Source organism: Nomascus leucogenys, chromosome 13 (assembly GCF_006542625.1).
Source record: "Nomascus leucogenys isolate Asia chromosome 13, Asia_NLE_v1, whole genome shotgun sequence".
In the NCBI taxonomy this organism is placed as follows: domain Eukaryota; kingdom Metazoa; phylum Chordata; class Mammalia; order Primates; family Hylobatidae; genus Nomascus; species Nomascus leucogenys.
Window position 1 is genome coordinate 27,499,587 of NC_044393.1, and position 27,386 is coordinate 27,526,972.

The window sequence follows — 27,386 nt, forward strand, 5'->3', positions numbered from 1 at the left end:
TCAGCTCACTGCAAGCTCCGCCTCCTGGGTTCATGCCATTTTCAGCATTTTTAAGTGTATAGTTTGGTGGCATTAAATACATTCACTTTGTTGTGCAACCATCACCACCATCCATCTCCAGAGTGCTTTCATCTTCCCCAGCCAAAACTCCCTGACAGTTAAACACTAACTCCACCTTGCCCCCTTCTTCCCACCCCAGCAGTCATCATTCATCTTTCTGTTTCCTGTAAGTTTATCTACTCACTGGAGCCTCATATAAATGGAATCATATTGCATTTGACCTTTTGTCACTGGCTTATTTCACCCAGCATAATGTCCTCAAGCCCCAGGTTCATCCATGTTTAGTGTATATCAGAATTTCTTTTTGGGGGTGGGGGGTTGAGATAGGTTGCCGTGGGTGGCATGCAGTGGCATAATTATAGCTCACTGCAGCCTTGACCTCCTGGGCTCAAGCAATCCCCATGCTTTGACCCTCTCAAGTAGCTAGGGCTGCAAGCATGCACCAGCACACCTGGCTAAGTTTTCTTTTTTTTTTTTTTTTTTTTTTTTGAGACGGAGTCTCGCTCTGTCGCCCAGGCTGGAGTGCAGTGGCGCATCTCGGCTCACTGCAAGCTCCGCCTCCCGGGTTCACGCCATTCTCCTGCCTCAGCCTTCTGAGTAGCTGGGACTACAGGCGCCCGCCACCACGCCCGGCTAATTTTTTTTTTGTATTTTTAGTAGAGACGGGGTTTCACCGTCTTAGGATGGTCTCGATCTCCTGACCTCGTGATCTGCCTACCTCAGCCTCCCAAAGTGCTGGGATTACAGGTGTGAACCATTGCGCCCGGCCCACACCTGGCTAAGTTTTCTACTTTTGTAGAAACAGGGTCTCCCTGTGTTGCCCAGCCTGGTCTCAAACTTCTAGCCTCAAGCAGTTGTCCAGGACCTCCGAGGTGCTGGGATTATAGGCCTGAGCCACTGTGCTTGGCCCTGGCTAATTTTTTTAAAAAAATCTTTTTGTAGAAGTGGGGTCTCGCCATGTTGCCCAGGCTCTCGTCCTTTTTAAGGCTGAATAATATTCCCTTGTATGCATAGTTTGTTCATCCACTCAACATGGATGGACACTTGGGTTGCTTCCACTTTTTGGCTATTCTGAATAATGCTTCTGTGTACATGGGTCTCTTCAAATTCCTGCTATTGTTTTTTTAACCTGACATTGTGAACATATAAGTCTCTGTTTTCAATTCTTTTGGGTATGTGCCCAGAAATGGAATTGCTGGATCAAATGGTTATTCTATTTTTAACATTCCGAGGAACTGCAATAACTGTTTTCTGTAGTGGCTGTACCATTTTAAATTCCCATCAACAGTGTACAAGGGGCCTGGTGTGGTTTCTCTTGCCTGTAATCCTAGCACTTCGGGAGGCCTAGGCGGGTGGATCACTTGATGCCAGGAATTTGAGACAAGCCTGGCCAGCATGGTGAAATCCTGTTCTCTACAAAAAATACAAAAATTAGCCAGGTGTGGTTGTACACGCCTGTAATCCCAGCTACTTGGGAGGCTGAGGCAGGAGACTCACTTGAACCTGGGAGGCTGAGGTGCAGTGAGCCGAGATCACGCTGCTGCACTCCAGCCTGGTGGACAGAGTGAGACTCCATCTCAAAAAAAAAAAAAAAAAAAAAAATCTTAGCCCATTTAAAAGAGCAGCGTTTTTTTTTTTTTTTTTTTTTTTTTTTTTATTCTAGGCGTTTTAAAAATATGTTTTGGATATTAATCCCTTGATACGATTTGTAAATATTTTTCTTATTCTACAGGTTTTCTGTATTTTAAAGAAAAGCTTAAATTGTTATCTTTTATAAACTATAAAATTCACCTATGAAATGTACAATTCATTGGTTTTAGTGTATCTACAAAGCTATGTAATCATCAGCACTACTATGTAATTCCACAACATTTTAGTAAGTAATCCCCCAAAGAAACTCTGTACCTGTCAGCAGTCATTTCTCATTCTCCTCTCATCCCAGCCCCTGGAGACTATGGATCTACTTTCCCTATCAGTTTGTTTACTGTAGAAATTTGTTTTTGTGTTTTGAGATGGAGTCTCGCCCTGTCACCCAGACGGGAGTGGAGTGGGGCTCACTGCAACCTCCGCCTCTTGAGTTCAAGTGATTCTCCTGCCTCAGCCTCCCTAGTAGCTGGGATTACAGGCACCTGCTACCACCCCAGCTAATTTTTGTATTTTTAGTAGAGATGGGGTTTTACCATGTTGTCCAGGCTGGTCTCGAAATCCTGACCTCAAGTGATCCACCTGCCTCAGCCTCCCAGAGTACTGGGATTACAGGCGTGAGCCACACGCCTAGCCAGCTTGTTTACTCTAGAAACTTCAAACAAATGCAGTCATACAATGTCTGACTTCTTTCGCTTAGCATAATATTTTCAGGGATCATTCCATATTGCAGAATGTCCCAGGACCTCAGTCTTTTTCATTGCCAAGTAGTATTCTGTTGTATGGCTATATGCTACATTTTGTTTTTTTATTTGTCAGTTGATAGACATTTGGGTTGTTTCTACTTTTTGCCCATTAATCTGCAGGTTTATGTGTGGGTATACGTTTTCACTTTCTCAGGTATATAAGAGTGGAACTGCTGGGTCATATGGTAACGCCTCTATGTTTAACCTTTTAAGGAACTTCCAAACTATTTTGCATAATGTTGTACCATTTTGAATTCCCACCGGCAGTGTATGGTTCCAGTTTCTCTACTTCTTCACTAATACTTGTCTGCCTGTGTTTGTATTAGAGCCGGGGTCTCACTATGTTACCCTAGGCTGGACTTGAACTCCTGGGCTCAGCAGTCCTTCCACCTCAGCCTCCCGAGTAGCTGGGACTACAGCTCCTTGGCCCTGCTTGTCTTTTTAATTCTAGTCATCCTATTAGGTGTGAAGTGGCATCTCATTGTGGTTTTGATTTGCATTTGTCTAGTGACTGAAGATGTTGAGCATTTTTCACATGCTTATTATTGGACATTTGTGTATCTTCTTCAGAGAAGTATCTGTTTAGGCTGGCCACGGTGGTGGCTCATGCCTGTAATCCCAGCACTTTGGGAGGCTGAGGCAGGCAGATCACCTGAGGTCAGGAGTTTGAGACCAGCCTGGCAAAAATGGCGAAACCTCGTCTCTACTAAAAATACAAAAATTAGCTGCGGGTGGTGGTGGGTGCCTGTAGTCTCAGCTACTCGGGAGGCTGAGGCACAAGAATCACTTGAACTCGGGAGGTGGAGTTTACAGTGAGCTGAGATCGTGCCCCTGCACTCCAGCCTGGGCAACAGAGAGGGAGACTCTGTCTCAAAAAAAAAAAAAGGTGTCTATTTAGATCCTTTACCTATTTAAAAATTTGTCTTTTGGTTTTGAGCTGTAGAAGTTCTTTACATATTCCAGCTATGCACCCTTATCAGATACATGAGTTTCAAATATTTTCTCCTATTATGTGAGTTATCCTTTCACTTTCTTGATAAACGTGTTCTTTGAAACACAAGTTTATTTTTTATTTTTAAATTTTTTTTGTGTTTTGAGTTGGAGTTTTGCTTTGTTGCCCAGGCCGGAGTGCAGTGGTGCGATCTTGGCTCACTGCAATCTCTGCCCCCTGGGTTCAAGTGATTCTCCTGCATCAGCCTCCCGAGTAGCTGGGATTACAGGCACTCACCACCGCACCTGGCTAATTTTTGTACTTTTAGTAGAGACAAGGTTTCACTATCTTGGTCAGGCTGGTCTTGAACTCCTGACCTCGTGATCCACCGGCTTTGGCCTCCCAAAGTGCTGGGATTACAGGCGTGAGCCACCGCGCCCAGCTGAAGCACAAGTGTTTTTAACTTTTAAGTTTAGTTTATCTGTGTTTTCTTTGGTTGCTTGTGCTTTGGTGTCATACCTAAGAAGTCATTGCCTGATCCAAGGTTATGAATATGTTTACACTTGTGTTTTCTTTTCTTTTTTCTTTTTGTTTTTTGAGACGGAGTCTCGCTCTGTCGCCCAGGCTGGAGTGCAGTAGCACGATCTCGGCTCACTGCAAGCTCCGCCTCCCAGGTTCACGCCATTCTCCTGCCTCAGCCTCCCCAGTAGCTGGAACTACAGGTGCCCACCACCACGTCCGGCTAATTTTTTGTATTTTTAATAGAGACAGGGTTTCACTGTGTTAGCCAGGATGGTCTCAATCTCCTGACCTCGTGATCCACCCACCTTGGCCTCCCGAAGTGCTAGGATTACAGGCATAAGCCAACGCGCCCTGCCCACTTCTGTTTTCTTTTAAGAGTTTGCTAGTTTTAGCTTTCATGTTTTTTTTTTTTTTTTTGAGACGGAGTCTTGCTTTGTTGCCCAGGCTGGAGTGCAGTGGCGCAATCTCGGCTCACTGCAAGCTCTGCCTCCTGGGTTCACGCCATTCTCCTGCCTCAGCCTCCTGAGTAGCTGGGACTACAGGTGCCTGCCACCACACCCGGCTAATTTTTTGTACTTTTAGTAGAGATGGGGTTTCACTGTGTTAGCCAGGATGGAGTTTTCAGGTCTTTAATCCGTATTGAGTTAATTTTGTATATGTTGCAAGGTAAGGGTCCAGCTTCCTTTTATTTGCATTTGGATATCCAGTTACACTAGCACCATTTGTTGATACTTCTTTCCCCATTGAATGCCTTGGCACTGTTGTCTAAAATCAGTTGTCCATTAATGTATGGGTTTCTTTTGGACTCTTAATTCTGTTTCATTGATATATATGTCTACCCTTTTGCCAGTACTACACAATCTTGATTATTTATTATTTATTTTTTGAGACAGGGTCTTGCTCTGTCACCCAGTCTGGACTACAGTGGTATGATCACAGCTCACTGCAGTCTCAACCTCCTGGGCTCAAGTGATCCTTGTGTTTCAGCCTCCTGAGTAGCTGGAACTATAGGCGTGTGCCACCACACCTGGTTAATTTTTGTATTTTTTGTACAGATGGAATCTCACTGTGTTGCCCAAGCTGGTCTCAAACTCTTGGGCTGAAGTGATCCTCCTGTCCCAGCCTCCCAAAGTTTGGGATTATAGGCATGAGCCACTGTGCTCAGCCTTGATTACATTAGTTTTGTAGTAAAATTTTACATTTCCATATGAATTTTAGGGTCAGCGTCTCAATTTCTGCAGAAAAGGGCGCTGGGATTTTGGTAAGGGTTGTGTCAAACCTGTAGATTAATTTGGGGGAGTATTGCCATCTTACCAAAACTAAGTCTTCCAATCCGTGAACAGTGGAAAATAAGTAACATGTGCTGTGCTACTTTGGGATTGTGAATATTCTGTTCCTCATAAAAATTTCAACCAATAGTTTTTTTTTTGAGACAGAGTCTCGCTCTGTCATCCAGTTGGAGTACAGTTCATTGGCAATCCCGGCACAACCCTTCTGCCTCAGCCTCCCATGTAGCTGGGATTACAGGTGCGTGCCACCACGCCCAGCTAATTTTTGTACTTTTAGTAGATACAGGTTTCACCATGTTGGCCAGGCTGGTCTCGAACTGCTAACCTCAAGTGATCCACCCGCCTTGGCCTCCCAAAGTGCTGGGATTATAGGCGTGAGCCACTGTGCCTGGCCCAAATGATGATTTCCTAATTCCTGAATTCCCTCTAATGTTATGAGTTGGTGGATGTGTAAGTTGCTCGTTATGCATCCAAGTGGAGATGTTGAGTGGGAAGGGTGGAGTTCAGGGAAAAATACAGGCTGGAGATTTAGATGTGGGAGTTGTCAGTCTACAGAAAGTTAAAGACATATAGGCAGCAGTGGGGCCCCAAAGGCCCATGTCCCGTGTTGGCCACAGGGGCTTCACTGGGTCTGGGTTGGGAGTTGGGGTGACATTTTGGAGACAAAGTATGGGCTCACTGGGTCCAGAAAGTACCATGGGTCTATGGAGGCTAGTACCGGGGGCCCCTGTTTTATGGGAAGTGGGGTTCTGTGGCAAGAAATGAAGAAATGTCCCTGTTCCATTTAAAACTGCCCCCGAAAGCCTTACTTCCTTTTTTTTTTTTTTTTTTTTTTTTTAGACTGAGCCTTGCTGTTTCCCAGGCTGGAGTACAGTGGTGTGATCTCAGCTCACTGCAACCTCCGCTTCTCAGGCTCAAGCAATTCTCCTGCTTCAGCCTCCTGAGTAGCTGGGATTACAGGCATGCACCACCACACCTGGCTGATTTTTTATTTTTTTTAAGTAGAGATGGGGTTTTTCCATGTTGGCCAGGATGGTCCTGAACTCCTGGCCTCAAGTGATTCACCCACCTCGGTCTCCCAAAGTTCTGGGATTACAGGCATGAACCATCGTGCCCAGCCTGAAAGCCTTACTTGTTAACCTGGCATTCAAGGCCAGTCTGGCCCCAGCCCCGCCTGGAGCAGCAGCATAGCCTTACACCTTTGCCACTGTGCTCGCTGTGTCTTTCACTGCCATAGCTTGGTTCAAATATTGTCCATTCTGAAAGCCCAGCAAATATTGCCTTCTCTGCTGAGGTTCTTCATTTAGGAAATCATTCTTGAGGCTCTACTCTCTGCCAGGCACTGAGACCTGGTGAAGACTCTCTTCCCACCCTTGAGAGCCCACCATCTTCTGCGTAGACAGATATTCACAAATCATCACATAGATATCAATAAAAGCATCATCACATCAGTGACAACAGCAAAGGAAAGCAACTCTTGAGCAGGGCGTTGGCACCGACCTGGCCTGGCCCAGGTGCTTGGCGGGATTTCCCTGGGGAAAGGCCACCTGTCCTGAGAGTGGAGGCAAGAGCTGATGTCAGCTGCAGCGGTGGAGGCCCGGGACACCCTGTGGGAGGCCCTGAGGCGGCCAAGGGCAGCTCTCACTGGAGGTGTGGCTATAGAGGTGGGTGGCACCCTCTAAGGCCTAGGTGAGGAGGCTGGGTTTAGGTTTTTTTTTTTTTTTTTTTTTTTTTGAGACGGAGTCTCGCACTGTTACCTAGGCTGGAGTGCAGTGGCACCATCTTGGCTCACTGCAAGCTCCGCCTCCCAGGTTCATGCCATTCTCCTGCCTCATCCTCCCGAGTAGCTGGGACTACAGGCACCCACTACCATGCCCTGCTAATTTTTTTGAATTTTTAGTAGAGACGGGGTTTCACCATGTTAGCCAGGATAGTCTTGATCTCCTGACCTTGTGATCCACCTGCCTCGGCCTCCCCAAGTGCTGGGATTACAGGCGTGAGCCAACCACTGGCCTGGGTTTAGGGATTTTAAGCAAAGGGTGATGCAGCCCAGTCAGCATTTTGAAAATTCCCCTGGCTGCCATATGGTAGGACCAGGGGCGGCAGCAGAAACCACACCAGCTTTTAGATCAGCCACAGATTCCGATGGGCAGGAGACTGTTTAGAATTGCTGTCGTAAAGCCCATTCTACTGCTGGTGCTAGAAACCTCATCTCAGTGGGTCTTTCCTCCACAGCATTTGCCCACGCAGACTCCGCGTGGTACTTGGCCCTCAGGCTCCTGGTGGCAGTGGCTTTGTCCTGCTGTCCTGTCTATAAGGTCTGGGGGCCCAGTGCTGTTCCTGGTGGTAGCTGAGCCTTCTCTGTGCTGACTCTGGAAACATACAACCCTAGGGAGCTTGGGGTTCCAGAAGGGAAACCTGGGCCGTGTAGGATTCTCAGGGACCCACAGGTGGCTGACAGTCTCCTGTCCCCTCTGCTGCCTCTGTGGTCATATCCTGCAGCCTTTAGGAGGGCGCCTCCTGTCTGTCCCTGTCCTGGTTCCCTGGAGGACTAGGCTTTGGAAACACAGAAGCTGAGGACTCATTCCCAGCTTCTCTGGGAAGCTGCTGTCAGCCTTTCTCTGAAGTGACAAATGCGTCCCTGATGGAACAAGGTACAAGGACATGGGACATCATCTAAGTCATATTTTTGTGAAAACCATTTAATCTGAATCCAGCCATGAGAAAACATAAACCCAAATGGTGCACTATTCTATAGAGCACGCTTGGATACTTTAAAAACACCAACATCTCAGCCAGGCACGGTGGCTCACGCCTGTAATGCCAGCACTTTGGGAGGCCAAGGCGGGAGGATCACGTGAGGTCAGGAGTTCAAAACCAGCCTGGCCAATATGGTGAAACCCCATCTCTACTAAAAATACAAAAATTAGCCAGGTGTGGTGGCGGGCACCTGTAGTCCCCAGCTACTTGAGAGGCTGAGGCAGGAGAATCTCTTGAACCCAGGAGGCGGAGGTTGCTGTGAGCCAAGATCGCGCCACTGCACTCCAGCCTGGGTGTTGCAGTGAGACTCCGATTCAAAACAAACAAAATATACTAAAACAAACAAAACAACAAAACATCAACATCTCAAAAAACAAAACCAAAAAAGTAGGGAAATTTTGATTTTTAAAGAGACTAGAAGGACTAGAAGGACATGGTGACCTGGCACGGTGGCTCACACCTGTGATCCCAGCACTTTGGGAGGCCAAGGCAGGAGAATCACTTGAGCCCATGAGTTTGAGACTAGCCTGGGCAACAAAGTGAGACTCCATCACTACAAAAAATTTTAAAATTAGCTGGGCATGGTGGCATGTACCTGTGGTCCCAGCTACTTGGGAGGCTGAGGCAGGAGGATTGATTGAGCCCAGTTGGTTGAGGCTGCAGTGAGCCATGATCACACCATTCTTTGCACTTCAGCCTGGGCAGCAGAGTGAGACCCTGTCTAAAAAAGAAAAGAAAAAACAAAACAAAACAAAACAAAACCAGACAGACATGGTAACTGAAAGCAGTGACTGATCCTTAATGGGACCCTGGATGGATAAAAGGGAGAAGGTATAAGGGACAAGGTTGTGAGGGCACCTGGCGTATGGGCTGTGCTTTAGGCCATACTAATATGTGCGCCGAGTGCCCTTCTGGGTAAAGGAGGTGCTCCCTGGAACATTCCTAAGTTTGAGGGTGGTGATGGTATTGTGGTTGTGCAGGAACGTCCTTGTGCCTGGGAGTTGCATGATGTGTTTTGGGGTGAAATATCAGTGTATGCCACTGACTCTCAGATGGCTCACGGGGAAAACAATGTGTATGTATCCGAGAGGGATAATGCCCATATGGGTGAAATATTGGTAATCGGTGACTCTGGCCGCCGGATATGTGTTCATTATTATACTGTTCCTTCAATGGAAGCGGCGTCTTCTCCACTGCTGTGCCAGGAAGGCTGGGCGTGGGGGTCCAGATTCTGTACATCAGACACCCCTACCCCATCTTGTGCTTAATTGAGTGCAGGATCCCTCCTGAGACCCTAATCTAACCCTCAAGTCCCTTCCCCTGCCACAGCAGAAGCAGGAAGGCTAAGGGTCCATCCCCAATCTCCATGGCCCATCCGGGAGAGCCGGCTGCTAGCTGCACCCCTAAACGTCTGCTTCAATGCCTGATGCAACCGGAAACCTCTTCACTTACCCTTCAAGTCACCCCCAGCTGGGTCTCAGGGGAGGGGTAGGTCTGGGAAGGCGCCAGCCCTGGAGTTAATCCAAGCCATGTGTGGTCACCAGATGCTTCGTCACTACTAACAGGTGTTGGGATCCACGGACAAGGGCTGCTCCAAGCATAGGGGTCCAGCCACAGTTCGGATGGGCTCCCAGGGGCCTCACTGGGGTGGGCCGGGTAGCCTGAACAAAGCTGCTGGGAAGGCAGGGTCCGTGCATCCCCTGGGCCTGAGATCACGAGCTTCTTGGCTGGCTTGGGCCAAGGGAGGAGACCAGGAATCTGTGGCTCCAGAGCCTGGCCAGAGAACTTTCTAAAAGGCATGTTCCAGCCGGGTGCGGTGGCTCACGCCTGTAATCCCAGCACTTTGGGAGGCCAATGGGGGCTGATCCTGAGGTCAGGAGTTCAAGACCAGCCTGGCCAACGTGGTGAAACCCCCATCTCTCCTAAAAATACAAAAATTAGCCGGGCATGATGGCAGGCGCCTGTAATCCCAGCTACTCGGGAGGCTGAGGCAGGAGAATTGCTAGAACCCAGGAGGCGTAGGTTGCAGTGAGCCAAGATCGCGCCACTGCACTCCAGCCTGGGTGACAGAGGAAGACTGTCTCAAAAAACACACAAAAAAGGTATGTTCCTATCACCGGGGCTCGGCACCTCCTGCTTCTGCCAGGACTGCGTGCCACTCCCTCCCCGAAAGCTGGCTACCCACTCATCCTTCCGGTCTCTACCAGAACACTCCTGCCCAGGCTGGGTTTGGTGGTCGCGCTGCGGGGTCCTGCAGCCTCATTCTGCTGCGTCTTGTTTTTTTACCACCTGTCGTTGACTTGACCTTATCTGTCACGTTCAATATCTGTCTCCCTCACCAGAGTGAGCTCTGCCCCAGCACTGGGCCTGTGGAGGAGGTGCTCTAGAGATGCACTTAGGGCTCGCACCTGACAGAGTGGAAGCAGCTGCCAGGCATGGGGATACCGAGTACCCCGCCCTGAAGAATGTGCAGACTGTGGATCTGTGGAGGGTGTAAACTGTCCTCTGGGGTGGTCTTTATCAGCCTATCCTGGCTCCTGTGATAGCATCTATCTTTCAAGGGTTTATTTCAAACAGGAAGCTGGTTAAGTGCTGCACACTCATTTTCGGGAGAGGGGACGGTCAGCTCCATCTTCCCGCCCCAGATCACAGAGCTGGCATCCCGGCTGGCACTCCCATCAGGCTGTCTCTACAGAACTGTCTTTTGGGAGGGGTCTGGTTCAGTTTCCTGGGCCCACTCTGCTCATCCCCCTGCAATAATGCCACAAGCCCTCGGTACACGTTACCTCATTTATTCTCACAACATGCCTGTGAGGTAGGGAGGGGCAGGGACTGTCCCCGTTTTACAGAGGAGGAAGTTGAGGCACACAGAGGTCAAGTGACTTGCCCAAGGTCACAGACGGCGGCCAAGCTGGAAATGGGCCCCGGAGCAGGCCCTTGGTTCACCTGGGGGGGGGAGGGGGTCCCCCCTGCAGCAAGCGCCAGCCAAGAGGATGTCTTGGATGCCAAAGAGGCGCATACACAGCGTAGAGCAGCCCCTCGGGTACTGAGCTGGCTTCGGGGCTGAGCCCCTGCCCTCCCCCACCCCGCCCTGAAGGCCCGGGCCATTGCAGCTCAGGGCTCATGACACCCTGGGAGTGGGATGGGGGGCGGGCAGGAGAGAGAGAAGGATAATTGGGGTAAAAAAAAAAATAGAACAGAAAACTCAGAGGCTGGGCAGATGGGCCCTTAGGAGTGGGGGGGAGGGGGTGGAGACCAAAAAAAAAAGGGCTGCTTACACACAAGGTATATATTTTTACACACACTTGTACACACACCTAGATATAGTACATGTAAAAATATATGCTATTCACACACCCGCCTCCTGCCAGGTGCCCCGAGAGCCAGTGGCAGCGGCGCTGGGTGGGCATGGGTGAGCAGATGGGCGTTTGTTAACTATACACTCTAAGGTCTATGTGCATATGTACACATACATACAGACACCGCCACCCGCCCCTTGGGCACTGGACACAGGCGCGGCTGAGGACTGACAGCCCCCTGGAAGCCACTCGGAGTCCTAGATTTTGCTGAAGGAAGAAGGGGCTGGAGAAAATAAAAGGGTGGGAGTCTGGAGTGTGATAACTGTGGCTTTGTCTCAATTTCCCCCCCAAGACTAAACTTCCCTCATCTGCTCAGCGGTGAGTCCTGCCTGACACTACCCAGGGCTGGCGGGGCACCTCCCAGTGAGGCGCCTCTATCTGCGTGTGTGAGGTTGTGTGTCAGCACTTGGCGGGGGAGGGAGGGGACGTGTGTCCATCTCTCTGTCCTCTGGGCCCTCAACCACAGAGAGGGCTGAGACCCAGAAAGCCGCTTGCCACAATGGTGACCAATGTGTGAGCTCTGAAGGGAAAAAAGAAAAACTAAGAATGAAAATCCAAGGTCAGAGTGGGGGTAGCCGGGGAAAGGAAGGACATGGCAGGTGCCCAAGGCTGCCCCTTGGACTGTCGTCATCTTGTAAACAAGCTAGTGTGAGTTCTCATCAGATAGAACGAGTAAAAAGACCGCAGTCCGGAGGCTGGGCCGGGAGTTGCCGACGTCCATCTATCTAGTCCACCACGGCCAGCAAGAGGAAAAAAAAGTTTTCTAGTTTTGTGATTTTTGTTGATTTTTTTTGTGAGTAAAATCTTCATAACCTAAAGCTGGGAGGGACCCGAAAAAGCCAGATTGTGAGCCCTTGTGTGCGTCAATTTGAAAGTTGGCTCAGGGTCTCTAAGACAGAATAACCACAGCAAAGGCTGAGAAAACTCTGTTCCGTTCGCACTTAGTTTTTGTGATTTTAATGATTTAAAATCGTTTCTTTCCTCCTGCACGGTCTCAGAGCCTGGTCTGGGCCTCTGGGACATAAATCTCGATGCTGTCCGCGCTCTCGGTGGCTGAGTTCTGCCGCACAGAAGCTGCCCGCTTGGCCGCCAGGAGTCTCTTGCGGGCCTCCTGGCGCTGCTTGTCGCTGGCGTCTGAGGCCTTGTCGCGGCTCACTGCCGGCTTGGATTTGGCTGGCTTCTTTGGGACCGGAGGGGGTGGTTTCTTCTCTTCCTTTAGTGAGACAGTGAGGAGAGAACAAAAATAAAATAAAGGTGCCACGTTTTGTGTGGCACTACCCCCCACCATATGCCGGCAGCTGGAGTCTCCACCCCAGCCTCCCCGCATCGGGCGCAAGCAACACACACTTGGAATCAGGAAGCCACGAGAAGCGATGACAGTGGGAAGAGCACAAGGCACTGGAGCGGAACGCAAGCCTAGACTCCGAGGGCGCTCGAGCAGGGGGGACGGGCAGATCCCCGTGTCCACCCTCATGCTGAACCACTGGGTGCCTGAGACTTGGGCAGGAGCTAGCCCGAGTCACACCCAGAGACAAATTTAGGGCTTCAGGTCCCACTTTACAGGCTATTCTAGGGGATTAGACAGGGCCACGGTTCAACAGGGGTCACTGGTTTTGGTTTGCAGAAGGAAGCCTCAGGGAAGAGGGTGGCTACCACAAGGTCACAGAGCTGGCTCCAGACCTCAGGACTCCTGGCAGCAGGGCCCCAGGAGAAGGGACCATTTTCCTGCCTCCTCTGTTATAACGTGATTGAGGCTGTGGGCATGCCTCTCCCAGGATCCCCTTTTCTGGACATGCAGGGCAGGACACATGCTTCAGGGGCAGCCTCAACTACACGGAGCAAGCGGCATGCCAGAAAAGTGCCAAGCATGGACCCCACGCAGTGATGGACGTGAGCCCCCAGCTCAAAGACGACACACGGAGAAGGGAGCCAAGCAGCACTGACCGATGTGGGCAGCGTTATTGCCGACCAGGAATTTGTCCCTGGACTTCCCCTCCGCACTGCTCCATGCTCACCTTCCTCTTCTCGGGGGTCTCCACCAGCTGCCAGCTGTTGGCCTTGAGGTGGTAGAGTTCGTCGAACTTCATGCTGATGTCCTCGATGGACAGCTGTAGCAGGTCCCAGAACCCTGCTAGGTCCTGGGCTGTGGGGCGTGGGTTGGCATCAGGGTTCTGTGGGCCAGATGGGGATCAGTGGGGCCGGCTCAGCAGAGGCTTGTCCTGCTCCCCCCGACCCCCCCAACAAGCAGGGTTCCTCTGGGCCCTGCCAGTGCCCGCGGGGGCTCTTGAGGCCTAGTGTCTGGGTCAGTATCTGTATGAATGAATTTAAGCCAGTTCGGGTCAGCACCAGCCCTAGTGGTGGGGATCTTTCTTTGGGGGATAGTCTAAGGGCTGTGGCGAGGAAAGCACTCCTGTCCCTAATGTATGTGTATGCTAGCAGATGGGTGTTCTCTTTTTGGACGGAAGAAACAAGTTCTTGGCCATGGTGTGACAGTGACACCGAGAAGCCCGATTCACTCCCAGGTGGGGAAGGTCACAGAATCTGTGTTGTTTCCCTCGTGTCACTCTGTTCCATGACAACGCAACCCCCAGGTCTCTCTAGGTCTTGGAGACAAACACTCTCCACTGCCTCCCGCTGGGAGCACACACATTCCCACAGGCAGAACAGCCCAGGACTTTGCTTCTGACCCTGGCAGGGCCAGCCCTCCTAACAGGTAAGAGGGAGGGAGAAAGCCAAGCCACCAATCCCAGCAGTGGGATTTTTTTTTTTTTTTTTTTTTTGAGACGGAGTCTCTCTCTGTCGCCCAGGCTGGATGCAGTGGCGCGATCTCGGCTCACTGCAAGTTCTGCCTCCCGGGTTCACGCCATTCTCCTGCCTCAGCCTCCCTCGTAGCTGGGATTACAGGTGTACGCCACCACGCCCGGCTAATTTTGTATTTTTAGTAGAGATGGGGTTTCTCCATGTTGGTCAGGCTGGTCTCGAACTCCTGGACCTCAGGTGATCCGCCCGCCTTAGCTTCCCAAGTGCTGGGATTACAGGCGTGAGCCACTGTGCCCGGCCAATACAGAATATATTTTATATAAATAAACCAGTGCTAATTGACTTTACCATCCATGTGGCTGTTTCAACATGGAAAAATATTAGAAGTCTGATAGGGCCGCTTTTGCCCCATTTCTTGTGCTAGACAGACACTGACACACATTGCCACTGTCCTTCCAACACCATGAGGAAGCCGCACCGTGTGTGTGTTACAGAGGAGGGCACAGAGGCTTCGAGGGGCTGGCAGAGTGTAGTGGGCAGCCAAAGGCTGGAAGCCCTGCTGTGGAGGAAGGAGAATCACACTCACCAAGTTTTGCTCACAGAGGCCCCGGAACTGCTGGAATTTCTGGGACATCAGTAGCTGGGCACTGCCCACAGCACTGCGGACTTTTCCTAAGACTGGGAAACAGAGGGTGGAAAAAGACTGATTTAGCACAGCACAGGGTTTGGTGGGATGGCATCATGCTTCTAATCTCCCCCCACACTCCCTTAGGGTAGAACTCATTATTTCATGATGGCGGTGGTCTTCATTTTATCTAAACGTTAATCCATTCTCATTGAGAAAAACACAAACAATATAAAGTGAACCCCATCCCATTTCCTGAGCACATGTTATGGCAACAAATATGAAAACTGAGTGTAAATGTAAAACATTTTCCAGAAAAACATAAATCATGGTCTTAAGAAGAGAGGCCGGGTACAGTGGCTCACGCCTGTCATCCCAGCACTTTGGGAGGCTAAGGCAGATCACCTGAGGTCAGGAGTTAAAGACCAGCCTGGGCAGCATGATGAAATCCTGTCTCTACAAATATATGAAAATTAGCCGGGCATAATGGCAGATGCCTGTAATCCCAGCTACTCAGGAGGCTGAGGCAGGAGAATCATTTGAACCCAGGGGGCAGAGGTTACAGTGAGCCAAGATGGTGCCACTGCACTCCAGCTTGGGTGACAGAGGGAGACTCAGTCTCAAAATAAAAATCTGATTAGACTCATAAGTATTTTTAAGAAACTGAAGCAGAACTCTTCTCAGAAAAAGGAACTAGGTATAAGTAGTTTTACAGCTGAGGTACTAAAAACTTTCAAGGAACAGGAAATCCCTTTTTCATATATTCTGTTCCAGAGATTAAATAAACATGGAAAATGATGCAACTTGTTTTAGGAACTCTGACAGCAGATAGGACATGCCAAGAATGGACCACTTTCACTAACAAATGTAGAAGTCTTAAAAGTATAAACAAATAGGATCAGAAGAATTGTAAAAAATAAACATCCTAATCGAGAAGTCTTTAACCCAGGAATACAAGGTTGATCTTGTATTGTGACTTCCAGTTTTAAAATGCTGGCATCAGCCGGGCATAGTGGCTCATGCCTGTAATCCCAGCACTTAGGGAGGCAGGAGGTCCCCACCAAAAATACAAAAAATTAGCTGGGTGTGCTGGTGCGCATCTGTGGTCCCAGCTACCTGGGAGGCAGAGGCTGTGGTGAGCTTAGACCTGAACCTGGGAGGTGGAGGTTGCAGTGAGCCAAGATCACGCCCACTACACTCCAGCGTGGGTGGCAGAGTAAGACTCCATCTCAAAAACCAAACAAAAAAAAGTAGCATACCCACAATAATCTCTTATTTGAAATTAAAAAAAGAGGCTTGGGCATAGTGGCTCAGACCTATAATCCCAGTACTTTAGGAGGCTTGAGGCAGGAGGATCACTTGAGCCCAGGAGTTCAAGACCAGCCTGGGGAACAAAGTGAAACCCTCTCTCTATGAAAAAATTTAAAAATTCGCTGGGTGTGGTAGTGGATGCCCATAGTCCCAGCTGTCCAGGAGGCGAGGCGGGGCGGGAGGATTGTTTGAACCCAGGGTTTCAAGGCTGCAGTGAACTATGATGGCACCACTGTATTCCTCTAACCTGGGTGACAGAGCAAGACCCTGTCTCAAAAACAAAAGAGTGTGGACTGCAGCAAGAGCTTTCCTGAACCTAGCCGGCAACAAGGAGAATGACACTGGTGGGGAGGTCCTGCACTGTGAGGAGCCCTGTAGTTGCCTGTGGAGAAGAAAAGCCTGATAGAACTCTCCCAGGCACCCATTCCCATGTACAGATTCCTGCCAGCCTGGGACACAGTCCTGGCCCCTCTCTCACAATGATCTACTTACAAGAGCTCATCAAGGAAGAATTCACCTCATTAAGAAATTAGTAATTAAAAGGAAACTGACACAGGAGTTCAAGATATTACAGGAACAGCAAATGGCACATGAATACTTACCAGAAATTGTTGCCAGGGAATAGATGAAAATTGTAACATCCATGAATATGTAAAAGAGTTCAAAGCAGAGATAGTAAGACAATGGAAGGAGATAAAACAGGGGCTCTGGAACTAGAGCAGGAGGAAAATCAGGCCATCACAGAAACAAGGCCACCCTGGAGGTCACACAGAGATTCAACCCTGCTGAGGACTTGTCCTGAGTAGCACAGCCCTACAGGGAGAGGAGGGCTGAAAGGCTTCAGGTACAAAATGCTTCAGCTGCCCCATGAATAGAACAAAACTTTTATTTTAAACGAATAGTAGTTAAGCTGGGGGGAATAAAATGAGCCCCCCAGGGTAGACAGCAGGGACCTGTGTCTGGCTTAGTTTAAAGAAGAGTGGGAATAAAAGGGAGTCTTTCCTAAAAAATTATTATATAAGACTGCACCTGGGTACTTTATCTTTTTAGAAACAGAAGTAGGGACTAAGTACTAAAAAAGAAAAACTACTAAAAAGAGATTCAGAGACATGGAAGAGAAAGAACATGCACCTATCAGAGTTCTAAAAGGGGACAGAGAGATGGGAGAAATCAGAGGGATTATGGTTATGAATATGGAGGCTCATGCCTGTAATCCCAGCACTTTGAAAGGCAAAGGCTAAGGCAGGCAGATCACTCGAGGCCAGGAGTTCAAGAGCAACCTGGGCAACATGGCAAAACTCTGTCTCTACTAAAAATACAAAAAATAGCCAGATGTGGTGGCACATGCCTGTAATCCCAGCACTTTGGGAGGCCAAGGTGAGGTCGGCAGTTCAAGACCAGCCTGGTCAACATGGCAAAACCCCATCTCCACTAAAAATACAAAAATTAGCCAGGCTTGGTGGCGGACACCTGTAATCCCAGCTACTCGGGAGGCTGAGGCAGGAGAATCACTTGAACCTGGGAGGCGGAGGTTGCAGTGAGCCAAGATCGCGCTACTGCACTCCGGCCTGGGTGACAGAGCGAGACTCCGTCTCAAACAAACAAACAAAACTCTCAGATGAAAACATAAGACCAAATCTCCATGACCTTGCATTTTGCAATGGTTTCGTAAGACACCAAAAGCATAAGCAATGAAAGAAGGAAAAAAAAAAGCAGATAAACTGGACTTCATTAAATGGAAAACTTTTTATGCATTGAAGGACACTATGAAGAAAAAAGCTGGGTGTGGTGGCTTATGCCTATAATCTCAGCCCTTTGAGAGGCTCAGGTGGGTGTATCACTTGAGGTCAGGAGTTTGAGACCAGTCTGGCCAACATGGTGAAACCCTGTCTCTACTAACAATACAAAAATTAGCTAGGCTGGTGACGCATGCCTATTAATCCCAGCTACTCGGGGGTGCTGAGGCAGGAGAATCACTTGAACCTGAGAGGTGGAGGGTGCAGTGAGCTGAGACTGTGCCACTGCACTTCAGCCTGGGCAACAGAGTGAGACTCTGTCTCATAGAAAGACACTATGAAGAAATGAAGACAACGCGCAGAGTGGGAGAAAATATCTGCAAATCATGTATCTGATAAAGGTATAATGCCAAGAATATATATAAGAATTCCCTACAACTGAACAACAAAAAGATAAACAACCCAGTTTTAAAATGTACAAGGATAGTTCTCCAAAGATAGATGTTCAGTAAATACGCTCAACATCTCAACAGCATTAGTCGTCAGGGAACTGCACATCAAAACCATAATGATACTTCATACCCATTAAGATAGCTATCAAGGCTCCTGCCTGTAATCCCAGAACTTTAGGAGGCCAAGGTGGAGTACCACTTGAGCCTGAGAGTTCAGGACCAGCCTGGACAACACAGTGAGACCTCTTCTCTACCAAACAAAACAAAACAAACAAACAAACAAACTGGGCATGGTGGCACACACCTGTAGTCCCAGCCACACAGGAGGCTGAGGTGGGAGGATTGCTCGAGCCCAGAAGGTCAAGGCTGCAGTGAGCTATGATGGCACTATTGTTACTTCAGCCTGGGCAGCAGAGTGAAACCCTGTCTCCAAAATAAACAAATAAACAAACCCCAAAAGCTATCAAGAAAAGTGGAAGCAAGTGTTGCAAAGATGTGGAGACACTGGAACCCTGTGCATTACTGGTAGGAATATAAAATGATGCAGCTGCTGTGGAAAATAGTTGGATGGTTCCTCAGAAAGCGAGACGTAGATCTGCCACATGATCAACCAATTCCACTTCTGAGTATAAACCCAAAAGAATTGAAAACAGATTTAAAAAGATACTTGTACGCCAATATTTATAGGAGTTTGACTCACAGTAGCCAAAAGGTAGAAACAACCCAAGTGTCCGTCAATAGATGAATAGACTCCGACTAACAAAAAAATCTGTGTGTGCACGCACGCACACACACATGCAGAGAGAAGACTCTCAACCTCATATAAAATATACTTCTCACACATGGAACATTTGCTAAAAATGACCACATTCTTGGCCATAAAATATACAATAAATTACAAAGAACTGGGTATCATACAGATCATGTATTTTGTTTTTGAGATAGGGTCTCCGTCTTGTCACCCAGGCTGGAGTGCAGTGGTGCCATCACAGCTCACTGCAGCCTTGACCTTCTGTGCGTGTGCAATCCTCCTGCCTTAGCTTCCTGTGTTGCTAGGACTACAGGAGTGCACCACGACGCCCAACTGATTTTTTTTTTTTTTTTTTGAAATGGAGTCTCACACTGTTGCCCGGGCTGGTGTGCAGTGGTGCGATCTCGGCTCGTTGCAACCTCCGCCTCCCGGGTTCAAGCGATTCTCCTGCCTCAGTCTCCCAAGTAGCTGGGACTACAGGCATGCGCCACCACGCCTAGCTAATTTTTGTATTTTTAGTAGAGACGGGGTTTCACTATGTTGACCAGGCTAGTCTCGAACTCCTGACCTTGTGATCCGCCTGCCTCAGCCTCCCAAAGTGCTGGGATTACAGGCATGAACCACTGCGCCCAGCCTAATTTTTTTTTTTTTCTTAAATAGAGAAGAGGTCCTGCTATGTTTCCCAGGCTGGTCTTGAACTTCTAGGCTGAAGTGATCCTCCTGCCTCAGCCTTTCAAAGTGCTAGGATTGTAGGCATGAGCCACGAGATCATGTTTTTTGACATTAATATAAATAGGTTAGAAACCAGTAATGAAAACATAACTAATAAACTCCCATATAAAAACAAAGATTTACACATCTAAATAACCCAGTCGTCAAAGAAATCACAGTGGAAGTTGTAGATCTTGTCAGATACAGCTAAAGTAGTAAAGAGAAATGCATCGGCTTCAAAGCTTATATAAAAGGACAGGCTGAAAAAATGAATTAGCTTCCAATTTAAGACATTAGTAAGGGAATAATACAACTAACCCAAAGGGAAGATAAATTAATAAAAATAAGAGGATTAATAAAATTAAACCCTGTCAGACTGATCAAGCTAAAAAGAAGACAGATGCAAATAAAGATTAGGAATGAGTAAAGGATAATGTGATACAGCTATACTAGAAAAGATACTCAAAACTAGAGTTATACAAAACCATGAAATAAAATCCTGGGTTTTTTTTTTTGAGACCGAGTCTTGTTTTGTTGCCCAGGCTGGAGTAAAGTGGCGGGATCTCAGCTCACTGCAACCTCTGCCTCCGGAGTTCAAGCAATTCTCCTGCCCCAGCATCCTGAGAGTAGCTAGGATTACAGGCATCCGCCATCATGCCCAGCTAATTTTTGTATTTTTGTAGAAATAGGGTTTCACCATGTTGGCTAGGCTGGTCTTGAACTCCTGACCTCAGGTGATCTGTCCACCTCGGCCTCCCAAAGTGCAGGATTACAGGTGTGGACCACTGTGCCTGGCAAAATCCTGTTGTTAAATTCCTTCAGAGACTATGAGAAGAGGAAACGTCCCACACTGATTTTTGAAGCTAGAGAACCTCAATACAACAACAGGACAAGGATAGAAAGGAAAGATTACAAGCCAGTGTCTCATGAACAAAGACAAAATTATTAAATCACATATTAAATCAAACCCAGCAGTGTACTAAAATAATATATCATAAATTCAGCTGGGTTTATTCTGAGAATGCAAGACTGATTCAACATTGACAATTGTAATCACTTCTGATTCTGGCTAAGACAAACCAGTGAGTGTCAGACAAGCTGACTTCTCCCACCCACCAACAAATTAAAAAAAAAAAATCAGTAACATCAACTCATTTTCAAAACATTCAGAAACTACTAGGCCGGGCACGGTGGCTCACACCTGTAATCCCAGCACTTTGGGAGGCTGAGGTGGGCGGATCACCTGAGGTCAGGAGTTTGAGGTCAACCTGGCCAACATGTTGAAACCTCATCTCTACTAAAAATACAAAAATTAACCGGGTGTGGTGGCACGCGCCTGTAGTCCAAGCTACTCGGGAGGCTGAGGCAGGAGAATCACTTGAACCCAGGAGGCGGAGGCTGCAGTGAGCCAAGATTGTGCCACTGCACTCCAGCCTGGGTGACAGAGCAAGACTGTCTCAAAAAAAAAAAAAAAAAAAAAAAAAGAAAAAGAAAAAGAAACTACCAGCACAACCAGAATTTGAGAGGTCAAGATCCCAGTGAGAAATAAGATATAGTCAAGTCTGATATTATCCATCACCCGTGAGCTGGGGGCCCATAAGACATCTCCCAATTCAAAAGAAGCTGAGCAGAGCTTGTGGCAGTTTCATGGGAACAGAGACAAAAACTGGAATTCAGGGCTACCAAGGCAGACAGCACTTGGAAAGTACATTAGGCTGAACAAAGCTTCCAGTAGTCTTGAGGTATTCTTGAGACGGAAACTGGAGCTCAGAGTCTGCCATGAAGGAAGGGCTTGGAAAACACCACTGGCTACTGCTGTGACCCCCGAGGTGTGCACACTGGGATTGGGCGCCAACTAGAAATAGATGAGCTGTCACAAGCACCCAGCTCGGAATCACTGTCAGAAAAACCCTGCCCTGAATCACCTCAATACCATTCAGATTAAATTGATTTCGCCATACACTAATTACCTGTAAGAAGCAAAAGTAAATTCTTAAAGAGCAGAAAATCATCCTGAGCCTCAAATTACCTCTAGTTTTCAAATGTAATTTCTGACACTGAACAGAAATTACCAGGCACACCAGGAGATATGACGAAATAATTGTACACCAAAAGAGAAAAAATAAAAAAAGAGACCTACAGGGTTACTGGAGGAGGGCTTTAAAATAACTGTAAATATATACATATACAAGAAAACAGATGAAGAATATTAGCAGAGAACCAGAATTTATCAAAAAAGTATCAAACGAAAAGTCTAGAAGAAGTATATTGCTGAAGTTAAGAATGTTAACAGATGGTTTTTTAAAATTATTATTATTTTTTTTCAAGATGGAGTCTTGTTCTGTCGCCCAGGCTGCAGTGCAGTGGCGCTATCTCAGCTCACTGCAACCTCTGCCTCCCAGGTTCAAGAAATTCTTCTGCCTCAGCCCTCTGAGTAGCTGGGATTACAGGTGCCCGCCACCATGCCTGGCTAATTTTTAGTAGAGACGGGGGTTCACCATGTTGGCCAGGCTGGTCTTGAACTCCTGACCTCGTGATCTGCCTGCCTCAGCCTCCCAAAGTATTGGGATTACAGGTGTGAGCCACCGCGCCCGGCCAACAGATGGGTTTAATAGATTTGTCATAGCTGAACTATAAAATAATCTGGTAGGAAATATCCAGACTGAGGCCTAAAGGTAAAAAATAAAACAATAAAGAGACAAGACAGTCAGTCGAACATATGTGTAATTAGAGTCCACAATTAGAGAAGAAGTAAAATGGAGCAGAAATTGGAGTAAGGAATGGCCAGGACTTTTCTGAAATTTATGAAAGATATTATAGTTCAAGATTCAAGAAGCCCTGTGAATATCAAGCAGGAGAAATAAAAGGAAAATCACACCTAGATCTCATAGTAAAACTGGTAAAACTCAAACACAAGGAGAAAATCTTAAAAGCAGATAGAGGGGATAAAATTAATCTTCAGAAGAGCAGCAGGAAGACTGACAGCTTACTTTTCAATAAAAAGGCTGGAAATCAGAAGACAATCAAAGACACATTTAGGCCTGGCACCGTCTGATCTCAGCACTTTGAGAGGCTGAGGTGGGATGATTGCCTAAGGCCAAGGAGTCTGAGATCACAGGGGTGCACCACCACACCTAGTTATTTAAAAAATGTTTTTTGTAGAGACCCAGTCTCGCTTTGTTGCCTTGGCTGGTCTCAAACTCCTGGGTTTAAACAGTGCCCCCATCTTGGCCTCCCAAAGTGCTAGGATTACAGGCATGAGCCACTGTGCCTGGCTTTATTTTTTTAATGGCACAATATAAGCATGTTTATACGTTGTTGAGAATGACTTTGTTAGAAAAAGGGAGCTTATTATGCTGGAGAGAAAATGGTCCACTGTTGGGGTTATCCTTAGGTGAGAAGGAATCGAATTAGTGCCCAAGTAGAGAACTTGATGCCCAGCCACAAGACCCCATCTCTACAGAAAATAAAAAAATTAAACCAGGTGTGGTGGTGTGTGCCTGTAGTTTAGCTACTCAGGAGGCTGAGGTGGGAGGACTGCTTTAGCCCAGGAGATTGAGGCTGCGGTGAGGTATGATTGCGCTACTACACTGGAGCCTGGGTGATAGATCGAGACCTTGTGTTTTTTTTTTTTTTTTTTTTTTTTGAGACGGCATCTGGCTCTGTCGCCCAGGCTGGAGTGCAGTGGCACAATCTCGGCTCACTGCAAGCTCCGCCTCCCAGGTTCACGCCATTCTCCTGCCTCAGCCTCCTAAGTAGCTGGGACTACAGGTGCCCGCCACTACGCCCGGCTAATTTTTGTATTTTTAGTAGAGACGGTGTTTCACCGTGTTAGCCAGGATGGTCTTGATCTCCTGACCTTGTGATCCGCCCGCCTCAGCCTCCCAAAGTGCTGGGATTACAGGCATAAGCCACCGCGCCCGGCTGTATTTTTTATAGAGATACAAAATATAAAATTAGCCAGGCATGGTGTTTCATGTGGGGTGTTTTACATGGTGTTTCGTGGGGTTTCACTATGTTGCCCAGGCTGGTCTTGAACTTTTGGGATCAAGTGATCCACCTGCCTCAGCCTCCCAAAGTGTTGGGACTACAGGCATAAGCCACTGTGCCCAGCCATACACAGAACTTTCGATTTTTTTTCCTTCATATCTAACAGCAACTTTATTCAGAGGAAATGAAACACAGCAAGCCTTTAGGCATAGTGTGAACTTCCCAGGACAAAGTACTGTCAATTTTTTTTTTTTTCCTGAGATGAAGTCTAGCTCTGTTGCCCAGACTGGAATGCAGTGGCGCAATCTGGGCTTACTGCAACCTCTGCCTCCCAGGTTCAAGTGATTCTCCGGTCTCAGCCTTCCAAGTAGCTGGGATTACAGGTGCACACCACCATGCCTGGCTAACTTTTTGTATTTTAGTAAAGATGGAGTTTCACCATGTTGCCCAGGCTGGTCTCGAACTCCTGAGCTCAGGCAATCCACCCACCTCAGCTCCCAAAGTGCTGGGATTACAGGCATGAGCCACCGCACCCAGCCAGTACTGTCACATTAAAACTCTGAGGCATGGCATGCAAAGTACTAGAATCCTACAACAAGTTATACTAGGATCAGGATTGGAATAAGGATTTCTGTTGTTAGCATTATGCCAACTCTCTATAATGTGCACACTGTCTACTAAGCACAGCATAGGCTTCTGAAAACAAGTGATCTGTGTGGACCTTTTATTTTTAACTGAGCACATAGCCTGGAATCAAGCATTTCCTAGACTCCCCTGCAGCAAGATATGCATAGTTGTATGTCTAAATTCTGGCCAAAGCAGTGGAAGCAGAAGCAGTGCGTGGGCCAGCTTGTTCTCCTTTGCTGTCGGTTCCTTTTGCTGGCTGGAATGCACTTAGGATGCTGGGATCCAGCAGCACTCTGACAGTTGAGAAGATCTTATCAATGAAAGCCAATTAATGGCATCAAACCGCAAGGAAACAAAAAAGCCTGTGGCTCCACCATCACTATCTCAGACATTCTTGAGAATGAAATAAACAGTCTTGTTTAAATCACTTTTTAGAAAAGTTTTAGTGTTATTTGTAGGCAAACATAATCCCAACTAATATAGCCTGAAAACTAGTAGGGTTTGTAAAAGGAGTGAGGAGAGGAGTTAATCCAAAAGAAGGGAAGAAAGAGGAAAAAAAGATACCTCAGAAAAGGAGGCTGGGCTCAGTGGTTCACGCCTGTAATTTCAACACTTTGGGAGGCCCAGGTGGGAGGACTGCTTAAGGCTAGAAGTTTGAGACCAGCCTGGGCAACATAGTGAGAGCCCATCTCTATTTAAATAAATAAATTAAAATACATTTAAAAAGCACAAATCCCCCAAAATAACATGGTAAGAATAAATCTAAATATACAGAAATGACCTTGTAAAAATGGACTACATTACCTATTTCTAAAATAAAAATCAGGAAACTGGATAAAACATAAAATCCAGGTATATGCTGATTACAAGAGACATGATTAATAAGGACAGTGAAAGGTTAAAAGTAAATGGATGGAAAGAGATATACCAGACAAACACTAATCAAAGGAAGTCTGCTACTGTAATAGTCATAATACATATAAGATGACTCTCAGGCAAACACATAGATTCTGAAAAACAGAATGGATCAGTGAACGTCTGCCAGGAATATTACAATTCTAAACTTGATCCATCCAATATCTTCAAAATATATAAAGCAAAAAATTTTTAAGGAGAAATACACAAACCATTTTATAGAAAGTGGTGTGATACAGACATGCAATGAATGGAAAACAGTAAACCCAAGCTCATCTTTTGGATGGACACACCCCTCCCCCATTCCAGTTCTGCCTTCACACCTCATCTCAGTGGTCCTTGGAGTGACTGGTGGGCCTGCTGTCTCCTGATGCCAGTGTCAAATCTGCTTTCCAGAGACGTCCTACGCATCCTCCCCACCTCCTTGCCCTGAGGTGATGACTCTGCTCCCACCTGCCTCACCTCACCTCTCCTCAGACATGGCCTTTCTCCTGTCCCTGTGGAGAAGCTATCTGTTCTCTACTTTGGCACTAACTCGATTCCTTCTCACCTAAGGATAACCCCAACAGTTGCCCATTTTCTCTCCAGCATAATAAGCTCCCTTTCTCTAACAAGGTCATTCTCAGCAACATATAAACATGCTTATATTGCTCCATTAAAAAAACAAAACAAGGACAGGCGTGGTGGCTCATGCCTGTAACCCTAACACTGTGGGAGGCTGAGATGGGGGCACTGTTTAAACCCAGGAGTTTGAGACCAGCCTAGGCAATAAAGCGAGATTGCATCTCTATAAAAAAGGTTTTTTTAATTAGGCAGGTGTGGTGGTGCACCCCGGTGTTCCCAGCTACTTGGGAGGCTGGGGTGGGAGGATCAGTGGAGCCCAGGAGTTCAAGGCTGCAATGAGCTGAGATCACACCACTGCACTTCAACCTGGGTGACAGAGTGAGACCCTATCTCAAAACAACAGCAACAACAACAACGAAACAGCTGTCTCCTTTGACCCTACATCCCTCCATTTCTCTGCTTCCTTGTACAGGAAAATCCATGCATGTGGTCTCCAGTTACTCTCCTGTTTTCTCTTCTCTTAATCCTCCTCCTATCAGGCTACCTTACCCATGCTTCCGCCATCACCATTCCACCAAAATGGCCCTTTATGTAGTTACTGACCTCTGCCTTTCTAGATCTGGCTTGGTGAGCCCTTCAGCTGCCTTTGACACTGTGGATTCTCTCCTTGAGAACGTTGTTCAGGTGGCTTCCAATTGCTCTTCCTTTGATCTTGCTGTTTATTCCTCCCTTTCCACCACTAAGTGTTCACGTCTCTGGGCTCAGTCCTTAGACTGCTTGTCTTCTCTACTTATTAGGCATTCTCATCTTATTCATCTTTATCTATACTCTGGTGACTCCCAAATAGAATCTTCAAACTGGACCTATCCCCAGACTCATGTATCCAACTGCCTGCTTGACTTCTCTATTCTGATGTCTAACAAAACATATCAAATTTAACATGTTCCAAACCAAACTCCTGACTTTCCCCCAGATCTACATTTCCTATAGTTTTCCCTATTTCAATGGCAACGCCATCCTCTTCTTCACTCAGACTCCAAGCCACGTTTGGCTCCCTTACTCTTACCCCATATGTAATCTGTTGAGAAATCCTGTTCTATCTTCAAAATATATCCACAGTCTGATTCCTCCATTAAAGTCTCTCTCACCCAGATTGTTAAATCCTCCTAACTCATCTCCCAGCTTCCATTTGTGTGCCAATGGAAGGTACACGGAGGTTCTCATTTGGATAGAGAAGCCAGATTAATCCTTTAAAAAAGTATGTCAAGTTGCAGCACTCAAAAGTCTCTGATGAGGTCTTCTTGGAGTAAAACCAAGCCTTTAATAATGGCCTCTGATGGGTGGATCACTTGAGTTCAGGAGTTCAAGACCAGCCTGGGCAACGTGGTTAAACTCCCAGCCAGGTGTGGCAGGCCTGTGGTCCCAGCTACTTGGGAGACTGAGGTGGGAGGATTGCTTGAGCCTGGCAGGTGGAGGTTACAGTCAGCCAAAATTGCGCCGCTGCACTCCAGCCTGGGTGAAAGAGTGAGACCCCATCTCAAAAAAAAAAAAAAAAAAAAAAAAAAAAGGGCCTCTGAGACCCCTGTGATCTGAGACGCCCCCAGTCTGACTTCGTCTCCCATCCCTCTCCTCT

General features: G+C 47.4%; 1 protein-coding gene and 1 long non-coding RNA gene across 8 annotated transcripts in view; one reads left to right on the top strand and one right to left on the bottom strand.

The window, feature by feature from the left end:
* The window catches only part of LOC115837960, a 71,706-nt gene that overhangs the window by 39,069 nt on the left and 5,251 nt on the right, over positions 1-27,386 (top strand). The window lies entirely within an intron of this gene.
* Positions 10,727-27,386, bottom strand: part of DLGAP4 (DLG associated protein 4) — a 227,604-nt gene continuing 210,944 nt past the window's right edge. For 5 of the 7 annotated variants that reach the window (XM_030825920.1, XM_030825917.1, XM_030825919.1 and 2 more), the window contains 3 exons: positions 14,658-14,749; positions 13,327-13,482; positions 10,729-12,524 (listed from right to left, as the gene is read on the bottom strand). In XM_030825920.1, the coding sequence (XP_030681780.1) occupies positions 12,306-12,524; positions 13,327-13,482; positions 14,658-14,749 (467 nt within the window). In that variant the 3' untranslated portion in view covers positions 10,729-12,305. Of the gene's footprint in view, positions 12,525-13,255; positions 13,483-14,657; positions 14,750-27,386 lie in introns of all 7 variants that reach the window. The other 2 variants (XM_030825921.1, XM_030825922.1) reach the window with 1 other exon arrangement.